At 40.5% G+C, this 18,078-nt stretch overlaps 1 protein-coding gene across 2 annotated transcripts in view; it reads left to right on the forward strand.

Annotated features, from left to right (window-relative positions):
• The first annotated feature begins 304 nt into the window (after nt 1-304).
• The window catches only part of OSBPL2 (oxysterol binding protein like 2), a 62,183-nt gene continuing 44,409 nt past the window's right edge, over nt 305-18,078 (forward strand). Inside the window, exons 1-2 of one of the 2 annotated variants that reach the window (XM_088128495.1) lie at nt 305-449; nt 12,019-12,154. In XM_088128495.1, the coding sequence (XP_087984621.1) occupies nt 12,118-12,154 (37 nt within the window). In that variant the 5' untranslated portion in view covers nt 305-449; nt 12,019-12,117. Of the gene's footprint in view, nt 450-11,477; nt 11,552-12,018; nt 12,155-18,078 lie in introns of those variants that run through there. The other variant, XM_088128496.1, reaches the window with a different exon arrangement.

The raw sequence follows: 18,078 nt of genomic DNA on the forward strand, positions 1-18,078 counted from the left end.
AGCGGCTGACGGGGTTACCTTCCCATCTCATTTGCATGGCCTCGCCCCGTTCGAGGAACGCCATTGGCCGAGCCGCCTCCCTGGCGTCGCGGCCGGCGAGAATGAGCGAAAGCTCGGGAGGAACTGGAGCGCCCCAGGCTTCTGATTAGCATAGTCCCCGCCCTTTCCCTTTCCTCGCGGCCCATTGGCCCGCTTGCGGGAGGAGAGCGAGACGGCGCGCCCGGGGGAGCGGGGTGGTCCTTCGAACGTCACGGCGCTTCGCTGCTGACGATTGGACGCTGCTGGGTGTCTGTCAAGCGGGGAGCGCTGAGAGGAGGGGGTGGGAAGGCGGCGGAGGGTCGCACTTCCGCCTCGGGGAGTGTCAACGGGTCTCTCCTGGGGCTTGCGGCGGGAGAGCGTGTGCGCGTGCGCACGCCCGCACCGCAGGACGGGGACGCGCCGGGCGACAGGTAACCCACCGCCGGCGGGGCTGTAAGCCGTGTCCGGCCCTCGCGAGCCCTCCGGGGGGCTCCCCATCTCGAGCCCGGCCGCCTGATCGCGGGAGCGATACGGCCCCACCAGCCTGGCTGAGGGAGAGGAGAAAGGAGGCAGGCAGGCCGCGCCGCCTGAGGAGGATGGGGATGCCGCCCGATCCCTCTCCCGGGGTTGGGGAGGCGGCGCCGGGCCGGGCTGAGGGTTTCCTGAAGAGAAAGGATCCTCCCTTGGTGATGGGGATGATGGGAGTTGTAGTCCCCCTCGTTTGGGAAGGTCGAGGCAGGAGGAGGGAAGACCCCGCGGTGATCTGCCTGCCCCTCCTCCTCCTCCTCCTCAGGGGTTCCTTCTCCTCCGGGCGCTGCCACGCTGGTCTGAGGATCTCTTGCCGGGGAAAAGAGCCCTCCGGGCTGGGCGGCTCGGCCTCTGCGCGGGTTTTCCGGGAGTCAGGCGGTTCCTTCCCTAAGTAGGCTTTTGGGAAAGGCTCCCGGAAGGTCCCGGGCCCGTCTTCGTTTTGGGGTCTCCGGCCCGAGGGCGGCCGTTGTGGGTGGCCAGCTCTCTCTGGCTTGGAGCTGAGGAGGCCCGTCGAGTTCCCAACTTTCTTTCTAGCTTTCTCGCCTGTTTCTAGGACTGGATTTAGCAGGTTGGCCGACAAGGGGCTGATAACGCTGATTGCTGCCGGTTGCGGTTTAGCCTGTTAAGGTTATTTTATTTTATCTTTCACCCTGCTGCTGTGAGTGCCTAACACGACAAAGAGGCAAGGAGGGAGCAGGACTTCATCTTTGGGCCTTTCCTTCCTGCTACAGGAATAGCTCTTCTGTTCAATTTTTACTCGTTTTTTTTTTAAATCTTAGATGAAGGGAACCTAACTGGTGATCTTTGAAAATAGATGGATGAGGTGCCCCAGTATAGGCTTAAATGCTGCTTCCTGGATTGGAACAGTTTTTCATGAATCTGCAGCCATTCGTCTTAGTAGTAAGTTTGCTCACCAGAATGAGTAGTGAACAGATTCTGATTGTCCTCCAATCTGACACTTCAGTGGTTGTGCTTGGATTCACAAGCTGTGTTCTTTTCTTTAGCAGAAGGACACACACCCTCCTCAGCTCCAGGAAGAGAATGTCTTACTGGCATAAAGCTACCTTGAGAATGGGGTAGTTCATTCTGGGTTGAGGAAAATGACAGCCTTTCCTGTAAATATGGTGCCCTTATTTGCTATTATTTTGGTTGAGATTGAGTTTGACTTGCCTGGAGAATTTGCTGTCAGACGTGCTGATGGCTGTCAGGTTAGACGGTTTTGAAAGGAACCATGGAGGACATAGCCATCGGTGTTTATAGCCTTGATTTCTGTCTGTTCCAAAGATGGTGTGAGTTGATTACCAACTGCTGAGGAGCAACAGTTGAGGAGGGCTCTTCTCTCCTCCTCATCAATGTTTGTGTAATTTGGCTGGTCATAAGGTGACACAGAATGCTGGGTTTCATGAGCTGCTGTCCTGACGCAACTGTGCTCTTATGTTTGGGGAAGGAATGATCCACATGTTGAGGTTGGGTTCATCCCATTCCTTAGTCTTTAGAAAAGTATGCCATAACAACAGAAACACTTTTTTTTTCCTGTGAGAACTCTTTGCTTGGATAATAAGCAAGGGTAGTATACCCTCTAATTCCTTGCATAATATTTGCTACTCATAATATTTCACCTAACAGCAAGGATTCTGCAAATTAGCTAGTTCCCTGGTGAGATCGCATGCCTTTTCCCCATAGCTGTCAATTGTAGCAAGGCATTAGACTACTTTGATCGCACTGGCAAGTTTTTTTCACCTATGCCTCTGAATAATTGAGGATTTGAAAACAGCGCAGCAAGTGACTGTGAAACCATTTGTAGAAGTAGTGAAACAGAATTGTAAAGAAAAGGGAGGACAAAAATATTTTCTTCTTGGGAAGCCACCACTATAGCACTACGTTGGAATCATTTTTTTTTTCTTTCCTATAAAAAGAATTGTTTCTTTCCTAGCTGAGTATTTGGATTTGCAACATACTTTTAAAAAAGTATAATGCTATAGAAAGATCTATAACTTCAAGATTTTTTTCTTGTGTTATGGAAATAAAAAACATAATATGGATAGCATGGAGGGATGTTCCTTGTCTTTAGAAAGGGAAGATGCTCATATTTCTATGCTGAAGATTGTCTAAGACAGATATGGGAATCTTCAGGCTGCTAGGCCTTCCAATTTATCTTGTGGTACTTTCCCTGATGGACATACTGCTTACTTCCATCATATCTTCTTGGGCTTTGAATTGGCAGAAAACCGTGCCAAACTTGCTGCCCTTATTACTAATCCCTATGCTGGCTCTATGGCCTTTGTTCTGATTCACTAAATGGTGCTCTACTGATTTTATGCAATCAGCATATAATAGGCAATAAGATCAGTTAAGTTCTTCAGTTTTGTTGTTTTCTTTCTTCGCGCATTTTGAGCTGGTGGGAAAAACTTTTTTTGCCTAGATTTTCTCTTTCCTTTCTTTATATATGCAGTAAATGCTGACTTTCAGATTCTTCCATGCTTTGTTTAGGGAGAAATGTCTGGTGGTTTGTCCTGTCATTCTACTGTTTTTTTCTACAGCAGACACAGAGCATTCTACAAGGGAGTCCCTCGCTTCCACTTTTTCTGGAGGCAGGTCTAAAAAAGGTTCTGATGCAGCTTCCTGTAGGAGGACATGCTTTCTTTCCCCATTTGGATCCTGCCTTGGTCAAGAGAGCATGTGTGTCTGTTGGTTCTGCCAGGGACTCCAACAGTCTTGGCAGATCTCTGCTCTTCCTTTTATATTTCTCTCCTTTTCTTATTTGAACTTCATCTTCTCCAAGCTTAGCAAATCGTCTGACATGGCCAGCAAGCTCACAAATAGTAGTTCCCATCTGTAGATAGGTCAGCAAATCTCTCTACAGCTAAGGTGAAGCCAGGCACCACATACATGCCCTTTTGTTTCCCTGTCATGCTTTCCCCAGGGAACTCAGGCCACAAGCTATACAACCCTCACAGTAGCTGGAGGGTCCATTGCTGCTACTCTGGGGTACTGGACAGCTCAGGCTTTAAAGGTGATAGAAACCAGTGGCTCTGGTGCCTGATTGCCCCATGGCTTCACCAAGGAACAGCAGGCTTTGATCTCCCAAACTGGCTTTACCAGATAATTTATTTATTATTTTTATTTATTTATTTAAACAATTTATATGGCCGCTAAACTAACTCACGGTGACTCCGGGTGGCTTACAAGAATAAGAATCCCAATACAAAACTCACTCCACCCCCCCCATCCCCCTGGCGACAACAGTACATTTACACTGGCCATTTGATGGGCTCTTGGTTGACCTGGGATCCCCAGGCCCACTGGCACAACCATGTCTTCAGGGCCTTCAAGGTGGGGGTAAATCTTATCTCTCCAGGGATGATGTTCCACAGGGAGGGAGCCACCACAGAGAAGGCCGTTCTTCTTGGTCCCACTAGATGGACTTCCTTAATAGAGGGAACCCGTAACATACCCTGCCTCCCCGATCTGATGGGTCAGGCAAATGAAGCTGGGAAAAGGGGGTCTTTCAAATAACCTTCCCCCTTTCCCCCAGCCTTCCATTCCCCAGAATCCCCTAGGAAAGAATCTGATGCTGAATTAGGCCATACTTCTTCAGATCTGGCATACACCTGTGACCATTCACCCTAGGGAGGACAAAGAAAAAGTGGGAAATACCATGTTGGTGCTCCCAAACCAGATTAGAGGAGAAAAGAAGGGAAATGTTGCTCCTCATTCCTCCCTCCTCCACTACCTTATTAGAAGCCTCCTCTTTAAACCTTTACAGCAGAGGTTGAGGCAGGCATACAAAGGAAGAAGGGGTACCTTATCCTCATCCTTTATCACACAGGCACCTCTGCGTAGGACCAATCAAATATGGAGGAGGTGGAGTTGTTCTTGGACAAGGAAGACCAACCCCCAGTCTCTAAACCCACCAGACTTTTCAAAAACCTAGAATCTCGGGCTGCAGAAATGTTTCTTGTGACTAGAAGCCTTGTCCTGTTCCTCTCCTTCCATCAGGTGTGCAATAACTTCCTTAAGGCAGAATGGGAATCTCCATGGGAGACAGTGGGTGGCTGTTCCTAATTCCCAAACTCTACACTTTTCCTCAGACTCTCCTACTTCTGCTTAACCTCCTCCCAGAGGGTGCTCCTATGGCAGAGCTGGTTTCAGGATCCACAGTAAATAAACACTTGGAAGACATACCCAAACATTCAGAGGACAAGAGGATGGAGCTGCTGTAGTGCAGTGTACATAAGGCTACAGGCCTAGCCCTTGTATGCCGCCTGGCTTTCAGTGCCTCTGGGTGGCTCCAACAATGAAACAAATTACAATAAGATCTGTAAAACATAAAAAATAATGATGAAAGATGGCTACCTCATTCACTCTAGCTACCTTATTCTTTGCCAGGGTTTTTATCATACAGGCCAAGGAGAGAACTCATCTCATCCCATCCCTCAAGAGCATAAGGAGCTCAGGCTGGACATGAACAAATTATCCAGGGCTAAAACTTTCATAGTAAATGCTATTCTGAATAATGACTAGTACTAACCCAGAGGCATGGCAGCCAATGTAACTACTAGGAGTCAACTTTGACTGAAGAACTGGAACACTCTCCATACAAATCTTAACATCAGGATTGTTCAGGAGGGCAAGTTCTTTAGAGAGGCCTAGACTAAGACCGAAGTCAGCAAAAAAAGTCCATCCTAACCAACAACAACAAAAATGAAGGGAAGGGCAGCCAAACTTTAGATTACAGTATACCCCCATTCTTTTTGATTGTATTATATTCAGAGCAGACCCTTGAACAAACAGGATACAGATCATCCTGGGATGGGGACACAGACCACAAAACAAGTTACACCAGCCTAAACTGCAGTCTAGAGAGAAACCTTCCCCCAACAGCAAAAGGGGGGATGCAAACAACAATAACTGTCAGTTTCTCTGTAGGCAGAAGTCTAATGAAATTTGCCCAGCATCATATGATATCAGATGTATCTGTCCTAAAGCTAATCTTGCACTGTCACATGATCAGATTCACCAGCTGCACCTTGCCCCCAGATTACTTCACCCCATCTCTGTGATCTTGTATAGTGACCAAATATCATCTGATTCTGAAAGCCATAAATGAAATATATAGATGATTAACTAAGTCCCACAAGGTGAGAAATTTCTTGGGCCCCTATTCCATATTCTTCATTAGCATTATGGACATGAATCCATAAGTCGCCACATCAAATACAGCAGATTTCAGACGGATACTCTGAGATCTATCAAAGAGTGCCTACAGAAGAAATACGTCTAGCCTTACTGGACATATAGGAGACCTACCTATGCATGCTGATCCATCCCATAATAATGTACTGAGATTTGAATACCAATTCCATGTCCCTCCGTTTGACCCTGAATATTCAGTCAGAATATGTCTGTCATAGGCCACCCCAGATCCCAGGGGAGACTAGTAGTCTCAGAAAAGATGAGAAGCTCCCTCAAGTTGTGACTTTCAGAAGCCATATCCATGAGCTGGAGGCCAGCCATAAGTACTCTTCCATCAAATTTGCCTGTAACATAATGGATTAGAATGATACATGAAAAGCGTAACAGATTTTATACACCTTGCAGCTGTCACTGGACGTTGTGATTTAACAGGGAAAAGATAGGCACAGATAAACACAGCTTAAGCCTGTCTCATTACAGTAATGGCTGGTGATAAAATGAAGGCAGCATTATAGAGACACAGCAGAAAAAAAGATGTTGCCATGGTATGCTTGTTCCATGGTTGGGTGCAAGTGAGTAAAGACCTCTTGTCTTTTTTCTACATAAATTACCACTTAGTTTGTGTGACACTGAAACCAGTTTGGAAAAATTTAAATGTTATTTCCTTTCAAAGTGTTTCAGCATGTTCATCTTTCCATCATGCCTGTATTTTTGGAGGCTTCATTTTCTACTGTCTTTTGGAGCTCTTTGGTACTCCACAGCTGCTGCAAATTGTACTTGGTCAAATGTAAACATAAAAAATAAAATTATTTCAATATAGTAGATAAGTAGTTGGATTATACATGCCTTAAAATGTGAATTAGAATTCCCAGTTTTATACCTGGCTTGGCTTACAAGTTGTAGGGGTTGAAGGTTTGACTTTGATTATGACATGTTGGGTAAGAGCTAAAAGTACATTGTTGAGCAGGGTGATTTATTGAAATATTTTGCTGAATGTGGGTATTGTATCTGGCAACACAGCTTATGATGCAATACATGCAACCAGCCTTTGTACATTTACATCACATTTGAATCCATTGGTACTTATTTCAAAATGGATGCATTAAATTGCTCTATTAATTTAAAGTATGCTTCAAATTAAAAATAAAAATATTCATATTTTTGTTTCTACTTGCTCTTGGAATATGGCCTGTAAGATCTTTTCCTGAAACAGAATTTGGTTTTTGCTTTGAAAAAGTTTCCCAACAGGAAAGCAAAATTTCTTGCAATTAGGAGCAAAAGTTTATAAGTAAGAATAATTCGTTGAATTACTCTGCAATTTGTAAGTGAGGAAAGAGCATACTATTATAATAGGTGATTCTTCTAAAATGGTCTTAACTTTTGAATTCACGATAAACTTTGGTGATGAATGCTGATTTAGAAGTTGTAATGGGGACTAGGCATATTGATAGAAAATTGGGCTGAATCAAAAGCAAATGTATGTAAACGCCAGGTGCTCTTAATGTAGGAGAGATATTGTGTTCATGCGAAGGCATCCACGAAATCTTTGGGGGTGCACCTAATTGGGAACTGCATGATAACCAGAAGATAGATTAGATGGCCTTTTAGCTGATCCAGCAAGCTTTTACGTTTTTATGTAGAATACCTGTAATGCATGGAGTGAGAACAATTGGCAGTAAGGAAGATGTAAGTGATGTGAACTGCATGACAAGTAGCAGTTGGGTGCTTTTATCTCCATAGCTTTCAGATGCAGAAGTGGTTAAAAAAAACCCTAGACCAGTGAAATAATGTAATATCTGCAGATCAGTTAAAGGCATTTTTTATTATATTGCAGCATGAGAGGTATTGTTTTATTTTAAATTCTAACATAGATGTGATTTTGGTTAAGAAGCCTTGTCTAAACTAGTATCTTAAATGGCTACTTTTCAGTGGCCTGATTTGCACATACTGTATAGCAAAACAGATTTAATGTTGAATGAATGAGCCTCAGGTTTATCAGTCTTTGGATCCACTCACCTTTAGTTCTTTTAGTCTTATTAATTTATCACTGCTGAGCTTTATGTCCAAGATGTAAATTGTAATTAGTGTTAACTGTGGTTTACTGAAATAGGTTTTCATAGGTCATAGAAATCAGTTGTGGCAATAAGCTGTAATTAAGCCAGTGCTATACTTTCATTAAAAAATGGAGCAAAAGATTTTGATTGCTTGTCTCTGCTTGATGATCATTTGCATGTCCAGGCAAAGTCAGTGGCATTATTCACACACCACACTAAGCATTCTGAATGGTCAAGAATTGTTCAGGAGTTTCTCCTTTTTGTTAATCATTGCCTAACTCTGGAACTGTGCTTAATATAAATTCAATAAATTAAGAAACCATGTTTTTAAATGGCTTATTTTAAATTAATTGCAATTGATATTAACCAGTCATGCTAGTTAATCAGGCTGTCACCCATACATGATAGTTAATCCAACACAGACACTTCTTAGCTTCTGTTTACTGCTTAAAAGGAAGAGTGAGGTACATATAAACCTGATATTTACAGCAACTTTTAACTGCTTTCACAAATCACAATAAACCAGGTCAGGATGAAACAAGACTTTAAAAAGTTCTGAAGAGCTGAACAGTTATATATAGGGGATAACACTGTGTGGTAGTTTACTCAAACAAAAATGCATGAGATTAGATTTTGTGGTATCGTGCTTTGCAAAATTCTTTTGTTTCAGATAAAAGTCAGTATACTGAATTTTTCTGAAAGTGAATATGACCGAAGTGCCTGGAAGAGAATCAGCTGTCCTTGACTTAATACAAATCAATAGGAAGAACTTAGTTGATGAAGTGGAATTAGTAGAAACATCAGGGAAATGTCACCATGTAATGCTGGAATTCTTAATATATTAAGAGACATTAAAAGGGAGTATAGTCAAATGCAAATTTTGAACTTCAAGAAAACTGATTTTAATAAACTGATTGATAAATAGGATTCTGTGGCAGGAGAAGCTAATGAGTAAGGAGCCCTAGGTATATGGAAGTACCTTATTTTTAAAAAAAGTGATACTAAAAGCAAACAATTCCGGGATGGGGGGGGGAGTACATGAAAAGCTTAGTGAAAATATGAAGGCAAAAAAGGACACACATAGTTGGGAAGAGAGACATCAATAGATCAAAACTGTAGATGTAGCATCAAAAAGGCTAAACATTAAAATGAGCTGAAGCTGAGAACAGCAAACAGGTGTTCTTCAAATATAAAAGGAAAGAGAAAAGAATCAACTAATAAAGAATCTGCTAAGAAAGACATTAAAATGCTAACATAAGACTCTCCTACTTTGGCTCTATCATAAACTTCTTAGTCTGAGGTTTTCTCCATCTCAAACCTCTCAGTTCCATAGGCAGGATGAAGAGGCAGGACTGAACGTTGTGACTGATAAAAACATGGTCAGGGAATACCTCTGCATTTTGTATGATTCCAAGAACAAATTAATTGCACCCTAGGGCACTGAAGGAACTGGCTGATCTAGCTAAACCTTTTTGAACTCTCTTTTCAGAAATTTTGATGAATGGCTAAAATTTCAAATAATTGGATAGAGAGCAAATGTTCAAAAAGACTGGGTGAGGAGAAAGGATCCAGGGAAGTACAGACCGATCAGTTCAATATTGGTGCCATATTCTACAGCAAATAACAAAGCAATTGGCTTCAAGTATCAGGAAAACAATTTAGTGGTTACTAGAAGTTAGCATGGATTTGTCATGAACTAGTCTTGCCCAACTAATGTTATTTCATTTATATTTCTTGTTCAGTATAGTGTGGATGCTGTAGATATTAATGTTAAGTAGATACAGGTTTCCTTCCCTTTATGCAGATTCACTTGATTCAAATTTGCTATTATGGGATTAATATTAGATGGGAGTAGGGGAACATAAAAGGTTAATATGTGGAAGACTATATCAAGTTACAAAACACTCTAATATAGTGAACTAGGTGCTCATTAAATCTATTTTATAAAGTTGAGTCCCAAGCACAGATCACCATCCAATGAATTTTAAATGCATATAAGACTTTAAGGTGACAACCAGCATCTTGAATTGCACCCGGAAGCTAATGAACATCCAGTTTACCCCGTTAAGCAGTGGTCTTATATGGGTGATTTGAGATGTGTCCATAACTGATTGAGTCATGACTTCTGAATGTTTTTCAAGGGCAGCCCTTGTAGAATGTGTTGAGTAATCCAAGTGAAAGGTGACTAAGACATGAGTGACTGTGAAGAAAGCCTCCTGTTCCAGGAGGATTTATAACTGTTGCACAAGTTGGAACTGTGTGAAGGCCCTCTTGGCCACAGCTACCACTGGCTCATCAAGCAGGAGCTGAGTCAAGGAGGATTCCCAAATTATGAACCCATACAGAAGAGTGTGGCCCCATTCAGAATCAATGATACAATTGAATGGTTCCCAAACCAAGGCTACTTTCTCTTGCTACAATTGAGCCTGTTACTCCCTCATCCTGATCCTAACAGTCTCCAGGCACTAGCATAGTAGGATAGTACCTCAGTGACATCACCTGTTCAGCCCAGGGTCAAGAGGTAAAACTGAGTATCATCTGGAGAATGATAATACTTGACAGCTTGTTGTTGGATGATTTTCATTTCATCACCTCTCTGGAGGCTTTCATCAACCAGGAAAGGCAGGGATACAAACTGCAGGTAGCAGGGCTAATCTCATAGAAACCACTGTCTACTTCTTCAGGATTTATAAAATCAAACTTATTCCAGATAAGACAGATAAGGTCTTGGTTACCATATTATAATATGCCCAATTGGCATCCTGCTGCAAGTGGAACTGGGGTATTCTGTCCTCCAGATGTGTAGAGGAGCATGGAAATGGCCTTGAAGAAGGTATTCAACAGTAATGAGATATACCATTTTAGGCTAGGAAGGGAGGAATGAGTGGAAAAGAAACTCAAGATTGGCCCACCTGATTCTTTTTTGTATAAAAGAAGGAGAGAGAATCTCTGTCAGGCTTTCAAGATTCTGTTATTATACCCTACATCAATATAGTAGAGTTCTGGTAGTTCTTGTGAAATCTGTTTCCTGACCTGGCCTCAAAGAGCTGACAAGATGTCTGAAAATTCCTTGCTGTCCCCAGTAAATGTTCTTCTGGCCTATCCTTCTGACATATACTCTGAGCCTTTGTTCATCCCTTTTTGGGGTGTATGTGTGCACTTTAGGCTACTATCTTTCAGGTGAAGCCTTTGATTGCATAATGAACTACTGTTGGGAAAGGATTCTGCATTTGGCTTTAGTCTCCATGGCCTTCTTTAAAAAATATGGATATGCTTGTGTGGGCGGTAGAAACATGGACCTCTGTTGAAACTTTTTATAGGGCATGGATAGAGATGGATAAGGATAGAGGTGGGGAGATTGCAAGTAATGAGTCTATGGGGAAATTAAAAGTAGATGGGTAATGATGATCACATTAAAGATTTGTAGTTGATACTACAAATGAATGGGTTGGTCATCTTTCATGTTTCAAGTAGCTGCACCTGACTTTTCAAAATTTTGTAGTTCTGTAATTCTTCCAATTGAGATGGCTTGCATTAATAGATATATGTTAGCCCCATAACATATAATATATATTTAGAACTTTAGAGGTGGTGACTCGCTCCTTGAATTGCACCCAGAAGCCAACTGGCAAGCAGTGGAGTTTGCAGAGCACTGGGATCCTATTACTGCCTGTGCTGTGGTTGATTTACTCTATTATTCTGTAAATAGAATAATTACAGAAGAAATATCTCATCTTCACCAATATAATAAAAAAGTAAGATTTGGCATCTAAAATAACATTATGATCACAAGTTCCATTTGTTTACAACCTGATTGTACTCAAGGTTAATTTTAAAATATCCTTGCTATATTTTATCTATCAATATATCACTTTCTTATTTTTAACTTTATTAAATTCCCAGAACAGTGATCTAGAAACCCATATCTCTATCCATGATTCAGGTGATAGAACAGAATTTGCTAAGTTTTAATTCCTCAATTTTGTGCTGAAGTTTTCTTTTAGGTTCCTTAGTTTGAGAAGGCCGGTTTGAATAAAACCTGACAAAGCTTCTTGTAAATTAAAGCAGTCTATATGCTGTACTTACTTAATTTGTTTTATGAATTTGCCCAATGTAATTTAGATGTTTTATATATGCTAATTTATAACACAGGGGCTGGGTGTTTGAGATAACCCAGATAAATAAAGAATAGTATTCTTATTTTTCCTTCCTCTCTATACAGGTCATCTGGAACTATTTTGCTTTTATGAAAAGCTAAATCACATCAAAAACAACTATGCATTAATGAGATACTGGAAGGGGAAAAACACTATCTAAAAGAATGAATAGTGAAGAGGAATTCTATGATGCTGTCACAGGTAAGTCAGCACAATGTAACGTCTAAATTTGTAGGAAACCAGGATGCTGTGTCTCTGTCCTGTGGCATACATATAGTGATGTTGGGGAGGCAGCTGTCTTGGGGCCCATAGAACCTGCTGGGTTCCCCCCTTCCACATTCCTTGTGCCTTCAAACGTTTTCTGTCAACAAAACCCTCTGTTCGCATAAGGCCCCAACAGGATCCTTAGTGGAGGAGCACCACCACCACAGTCTCACCACCACTGCCTCCTGCCCCTGAGTCGACCACTGCCGTAGCAGCAGCCTGTAGTGGAAGCAGAGCCCTTGGAGGTCCTAGCTCCCTGCTGTCCTTTCTCTTACTCTTCTTATTGTTCCCCTTCCTGCTTGTGAAGGACTCCAGAGTTTTTCAGGGGAATGGGTACAAGCACAGAGAGGTCTGCTTATTCCCCTGTTTCTCTCATTGTTGGGTAGTTATTTTTGCTTGGGAAATTGCTTTCCTCCCTCCCTCCCTCCCTCCCTTTTTGTTTTGAATTTGGCAAATAGGAGATACAGGCAACATCTCCGAACCTTATGGTACTCACTCTTAAGTACCTTAACTTAGTACCCTAACTCTAGCCTCATTCATTCATTCATTCATTCATTCATTCATTCATTCATTCATTCATTCATTCATTCATTCATTCAATTTATATAGCTGCCCATCTCAGACCAGTGACTCTGGGCAGCTAACAACAATATATGTTAATGTTAATTTCCTAATCTTGACCCTCCCAGGCTGCTTCAAACATTACTAGTTTTCTATGCAGATAAAATTATTATTCTATAAAATAAAAGAGTTACAATTGTAATACAGTTAATTATATTCAGCGCATTTGCTAAATATATGTGCGTGTGTGTGAGTTGAGATGTCTTGTATCTGAGGTGATGAAGATTGACTGTCCTGTTGCTTTCTAATATGCTCTAATAACAGAGTGAGTGCTCCTGTGCTGACAAAAATAGACCAAAAAAGATCCATTAAAAACCAAGAGAGAAAAACTAGCACTCTCACACACATGGTCATGTATACCTAGTAACACCCAGAGCCCAGCATATTTGATGGTCATCAAGAGTCTTGCCATATTATTTTAGAAGAGCAGAATGCAAACATGAGGAATTAATTGGCTCGATTGGCCTCTTACATATTGCACAAAGGCATAACCAGAAGGGCCTTTCCTTTTTACCATATAGAACACTAGATTCTAATGGTAGTTAAATAGCTACGATGGTTAACCACCTTCAGGGGGAAAGGCAAAAGGCATATTTTGGTCTGGGATAAGCAGGCTTAGAGCATCGTGGTAGAGGTGAAAAGAAAAACTAGAAAAACAAGTGGTGGTTTTCAAAACTAGTAGGGAATGCCAGGAATGCCAAAAGTTTAGCAACAAGAAAAAATCTGAGATTGATCATCTTGGAAATATACCAGAGTGGAGGATTCTCTCCTAATTGCAGATAATTACATTTTATATAAATATTTCCTGAAGCATTGGGAATTGGTGCCTGCAAAACAGGTGTGCTATTTTGCTTTCTATCCATGCTCTCTAAGAATAGTTCTGCTAATAACAAGGCATATGCATAAAAAAGAATTCTAGGTATTAACGGCCCCATATAAATGCCAGTATCATCTATCTTCAAACACTTTTTTGCCTGAGATAATGATGATGTCAATGATGATGATGATGATGATGATGCCTTTTTTATATATAGCTCAAGGCAGCAAACATATCTAATACTCCTGCCTCATACTTTCCCCATAACAAGAACCCAGTGAGGTGGATTGGGCTGAGAGAGAGGGTCTGGCCCAAAGTCACCCAGCCTGGTTTTCATGCCTAAGGGAGGCCTGGAACTCACAGTCTCCTGGTTTCTAGCCAGCACCTAGATTACTTCCTCTTTCCACTTTTACTCTAGTTTCTTTTACTTCCTATCTTTTTTCTATGCCCATTTCCCCCCAATATTAGCTCTGGAGACTATCAAATAATGGTCTGCCCTGCTATCCTTCAGTTATTCTCTTGGTCTTCCACCATAATGATCAGATCACTCATGCCAAAAACTCAGCTAAAGCCCAGATTTACCCTAGTATGCCATGCTATTCCATGCAAGCTAGGACCTTTAATCCAGAAGTTATATTGGACAGGTGGTCTCTGACATCTTCAGTCCCTGAGAAATATAGAGCTTTATAGGTGGTAACCAGCACCATGAATTGCATTTAGAAGCATATTAGTAGCCAATGTAGCCCCCACAGCAAAGGTGTTACATGACAGTATGAAACTGTCCAGTAAGCATATGTACCAGTTGAAGCTTCTGGGTAGTCTTCATGGGTAGCTCCATGGAAAGCAAAATATGGTAGTCTGTATGGGAGATGACAAAAGGGTGACCCACCATCTTCAGTGTCTTCTGTTCTAATTAAGGCTGCAATTGGTACACTAGATTAAGTTGGGTAAAGGTCTTCCTGGCCTTTAATTTTATCATTTTTTTTCCATAAAAGAAAAAAGATCTAGATAGATGATCTAGAATTCTTTTGAGTATATGGGATTGTTGTTGTTCAGTCATTAAGTTGTGTCCGATTCTTCGTGACCCCATGAACCATATCGCGCCAGGCCTTCCTGTCCTTCACTGCCTCCATGAGTTTGCTCAGTTTCATGCTCATTGCTTCAGTGATGCTATCTAACCATCTTATCCTCTGCCGTCCTCGTCTCCTTTTGCCTTCAATCTTTCCCAGCATCAGGGTCTTTCCCAAAGAGTCCTCTCTTCGCATTAGGTGACCAAAGTATCTGAGCTTGAGCTTCATTATCAATCCTTCCAATGAGCAATCAGGGTTGAGTATATGGGATACACAAATGCAATTAAATGAATTTGTCTCTAACACTACTTTATAGTTTAGGAGGTCTTCCTTTTTTTTTTAAACAGATATTTGAAATACAATCAAGAAAGAACAAAAAAAGATTAAAAGAGCAAAAAAAATAGGAAAGAGATTTACAAGCTGTATAAAATTAAATAATGTTTGAAGTAACCTTAGATTAGTATTGCACATAAAGGAGATCTCATATCAATTTAGCCCTTTAAAATTATTATTAAAATCAAATAAATATTTAGTGTTTAACAAAGGCAGCCAAAGTGATAAAAGTAACCATTCAGAATAAACCATTCAGAATAAAATTAGTACAAATTTCTATATAATCTGAGAAAGTCTGTCCTTATTATAATGCATCAGGCAAACATTTGTCACAGAAATGGCAAAATCTAATATTTTAAAGCATTCTGTTAAAACAAGTTTGTGTGCAGAGTTTTAATCTATAAATGGTTGCCAGGTTGTTTTTAAATGCAACTAAGTCTTGTTTTATTATTTATAAATTACGCCATACTTTGACCAGTATTATAATTATTGGGTTTTTGTGTGGTTATTATTTGCTGTCTCACAATTTGTTTTCTTTTTCTTCTTTTGTTTTTGAGCTGGTCAATGGCTGTAATAAACTACCATTGGTACTGCCACCAAAGTTATTATTGACATTAATGCATACTCTCATAACTTAATCCTCCACTTTCTAAGAATGAATTAAGCCTAAAGTTTCCTAGCAACTATCATTGCATAAAAACTCTGTATACTTTGTACTTAACTTTGTAGGAATATAGGAATAAATGCTTAAGAGGATAACAGCTGGCAAGAAAGAAAAGTTGATATTTAAAATTTGTTTTATGCTTTGATGAATTATTTTTCAGAATTGTTGAGCTATGTGACATTGCCACTAAGCGTGAAAAAAACGATTCAACCTAATTGTTGCATTTCCAACCATTTTTGAATATGAATTATCTATTTTGTCAATCAGCAGTGGTGTAATTTGCCAACAAGAAACACCTTGTACTAAATTTCTGTGAGTGTAATATTCAGAAGAAATTTGATATTTATCTTCCAGTAGTATTCCCATTGTTGCATATCATTTGTCCTGTTTAAATTCTGCATCCACTTAATCATGCCGTCTTCGATGTGGTTGGTTTCTGAATTGTATTTCAAAAGCAGTAAAAGTAAGTCCTAACGTGCATTCTGAATGTTGTTATAAGTCTTTCAAATTCAGTCAGGTCTCTGAGTGTTCAACCTTCTTGTGTGTTCTTGACTCTGGAAGAAACTACAATTTGTCAGAAAATCCACGTCTTGATTCTCTGTTAGCATTATAATCTCCCGTAGGGCACGGACCCATCCGTTTCTTTGTGGAAACTCCTTGTGATGAAGTGTCAAGACTACTTTCAAAACAACATATTTTAACTTTGACACACTTATGAAATAATCCTTCCTTGGTGCATTGCATCTCTAATAACCTGCTGGGCGGTGTAAACGCAGGCGGGGAGGCAACTTGAGTTGCTTGCTTAGGGAACAATTCCTGTGCTTGAGTTTCTAGGTGGAGTTTTTTTTCCCCCTAGATTGTTGATCTCAAACTGTGAGCTCTGCTTTGCTAAGAGGTTAGACCTTTTGCTCAGGAATCTTTGATGGACAATTGACATTCAGGTTGAAAATCTATCTCTTGTGAGAGCAAGATAGTTGTTTTATTTTCTATTTGCAGCTTTGATAGTGTTTTTTCTTGTACATCATAAACCTTATGCCCTAAAGTAAAAATATATATTATGCACAGTTTTTGTGATAATTGGTGGAGACACAGTTCCAGCAGTAGCAGTGCTTCTTTGAAATACTCCTTGTTTTTCTTGCTCTGCTCTATTTAATCATTTCAACAGTTTTCCTTTGCTTTTTCATGGGCCTCACTTTATAGTAACTGCTGTGAGAACCCAACATAAACTGATCATTTCTTCTCTCCCCAAATGGTCTGTCTGCCTAGATGCAAAAAACGTGGCATTTCTCTCTCCATTGCTGAATTCTGTATTTTGTTCTGGGTTATTATTTAGTAATAAAATTGTATCATTTATATATATAAAGGTATCGTAGAAGACATAGTTAAATTCTGGAATTCAGAACCATTAGATGTGGAAATGGCCAGCAATTGAGATAGTTTTGAAGGTCAACCTGAGAAATGCATGAATGCTGTTAGTTTAAATACCTGCATCTCCAGAATCATAGCATGATTCTTAAATATCAAGTACTGGAGTGAAAAGATGGAAGAAAGTCATCAGCCTTCTACCCATGCTTGTGAGTTTTCTGAATGTTCCTGTCTGACCACTGCGTGCTAGACTAGATGGGCTCATCTTCTCAAGTGCTTGTGAAAAACATGTCTGTGTATACAATATGGAAACTAATGATAAGCTCAAAGTACTGGCCAGGATTTTCTGGGGTTGTGTTGATAAAGAGCTTGGTGAGTTAGAGTCTATTGAGCACATTAATTTGCAAGAAATTTATTTATTTGTTTGTTTATTTTGCTGTGGATCAAAAGTTGCTAAAAGTTTATGTAATTGCAAGTTATTGTTATTAGTGTATTGTGTGTGGGTAAGATATATATTTCTTGTCTGAAGTATGTTCAACTGTGAGTGTCAAGTTTCAAGAAGGATTTTGACAAGCTGAAAAAGCCTTTGGATTTTGGTGTTGTTTAAGGTAAAGACCATACTTGGGGTATGACTTTTGGTTGTTTGATTTTTAATGTTATAGATATTATGTTATAAATCTTTTGTAATCTATTCTTGGGTGTCTCTTGCTTTCTTTAATGTCAGGAGAGCATAGACTACCTTGTCTGATTTATGACTAACATTATCATCCACGGTTTATTGTTACAGTACATATATTTATAATTTCCTCATATAACTTGGATACAAGCTGTAACATACATAGCCTGTAGAGCAGTGGCTGGCTGGGGAATTCTGGGAGTTGAAGTCCACTCATCTTAAAGTGGCCAAGTTTGGACAACACTGCTGTAGAGGAATTAATCTTTCTTCCCCTAGTACCGTGTAGCTTCCTTCTCAGTTACCTTGTTCTAAAGA

This window comes from Python bivittatus, unplaced genomic scaffold (assembly GCF_059951505.1).
Source record: "Python bivittatus isolate LINGU-HERP-01145 unplaced genomic scaffold, Pbiv_v1 ctg000700_np1212, whole genome shotgun sequence".
NCBI classification, from domain to species: Eukaryota; Metazoa; Chordata; class Lepidosauria; order Squamata; family Pythonidae; genus Python; species Python bivittatus.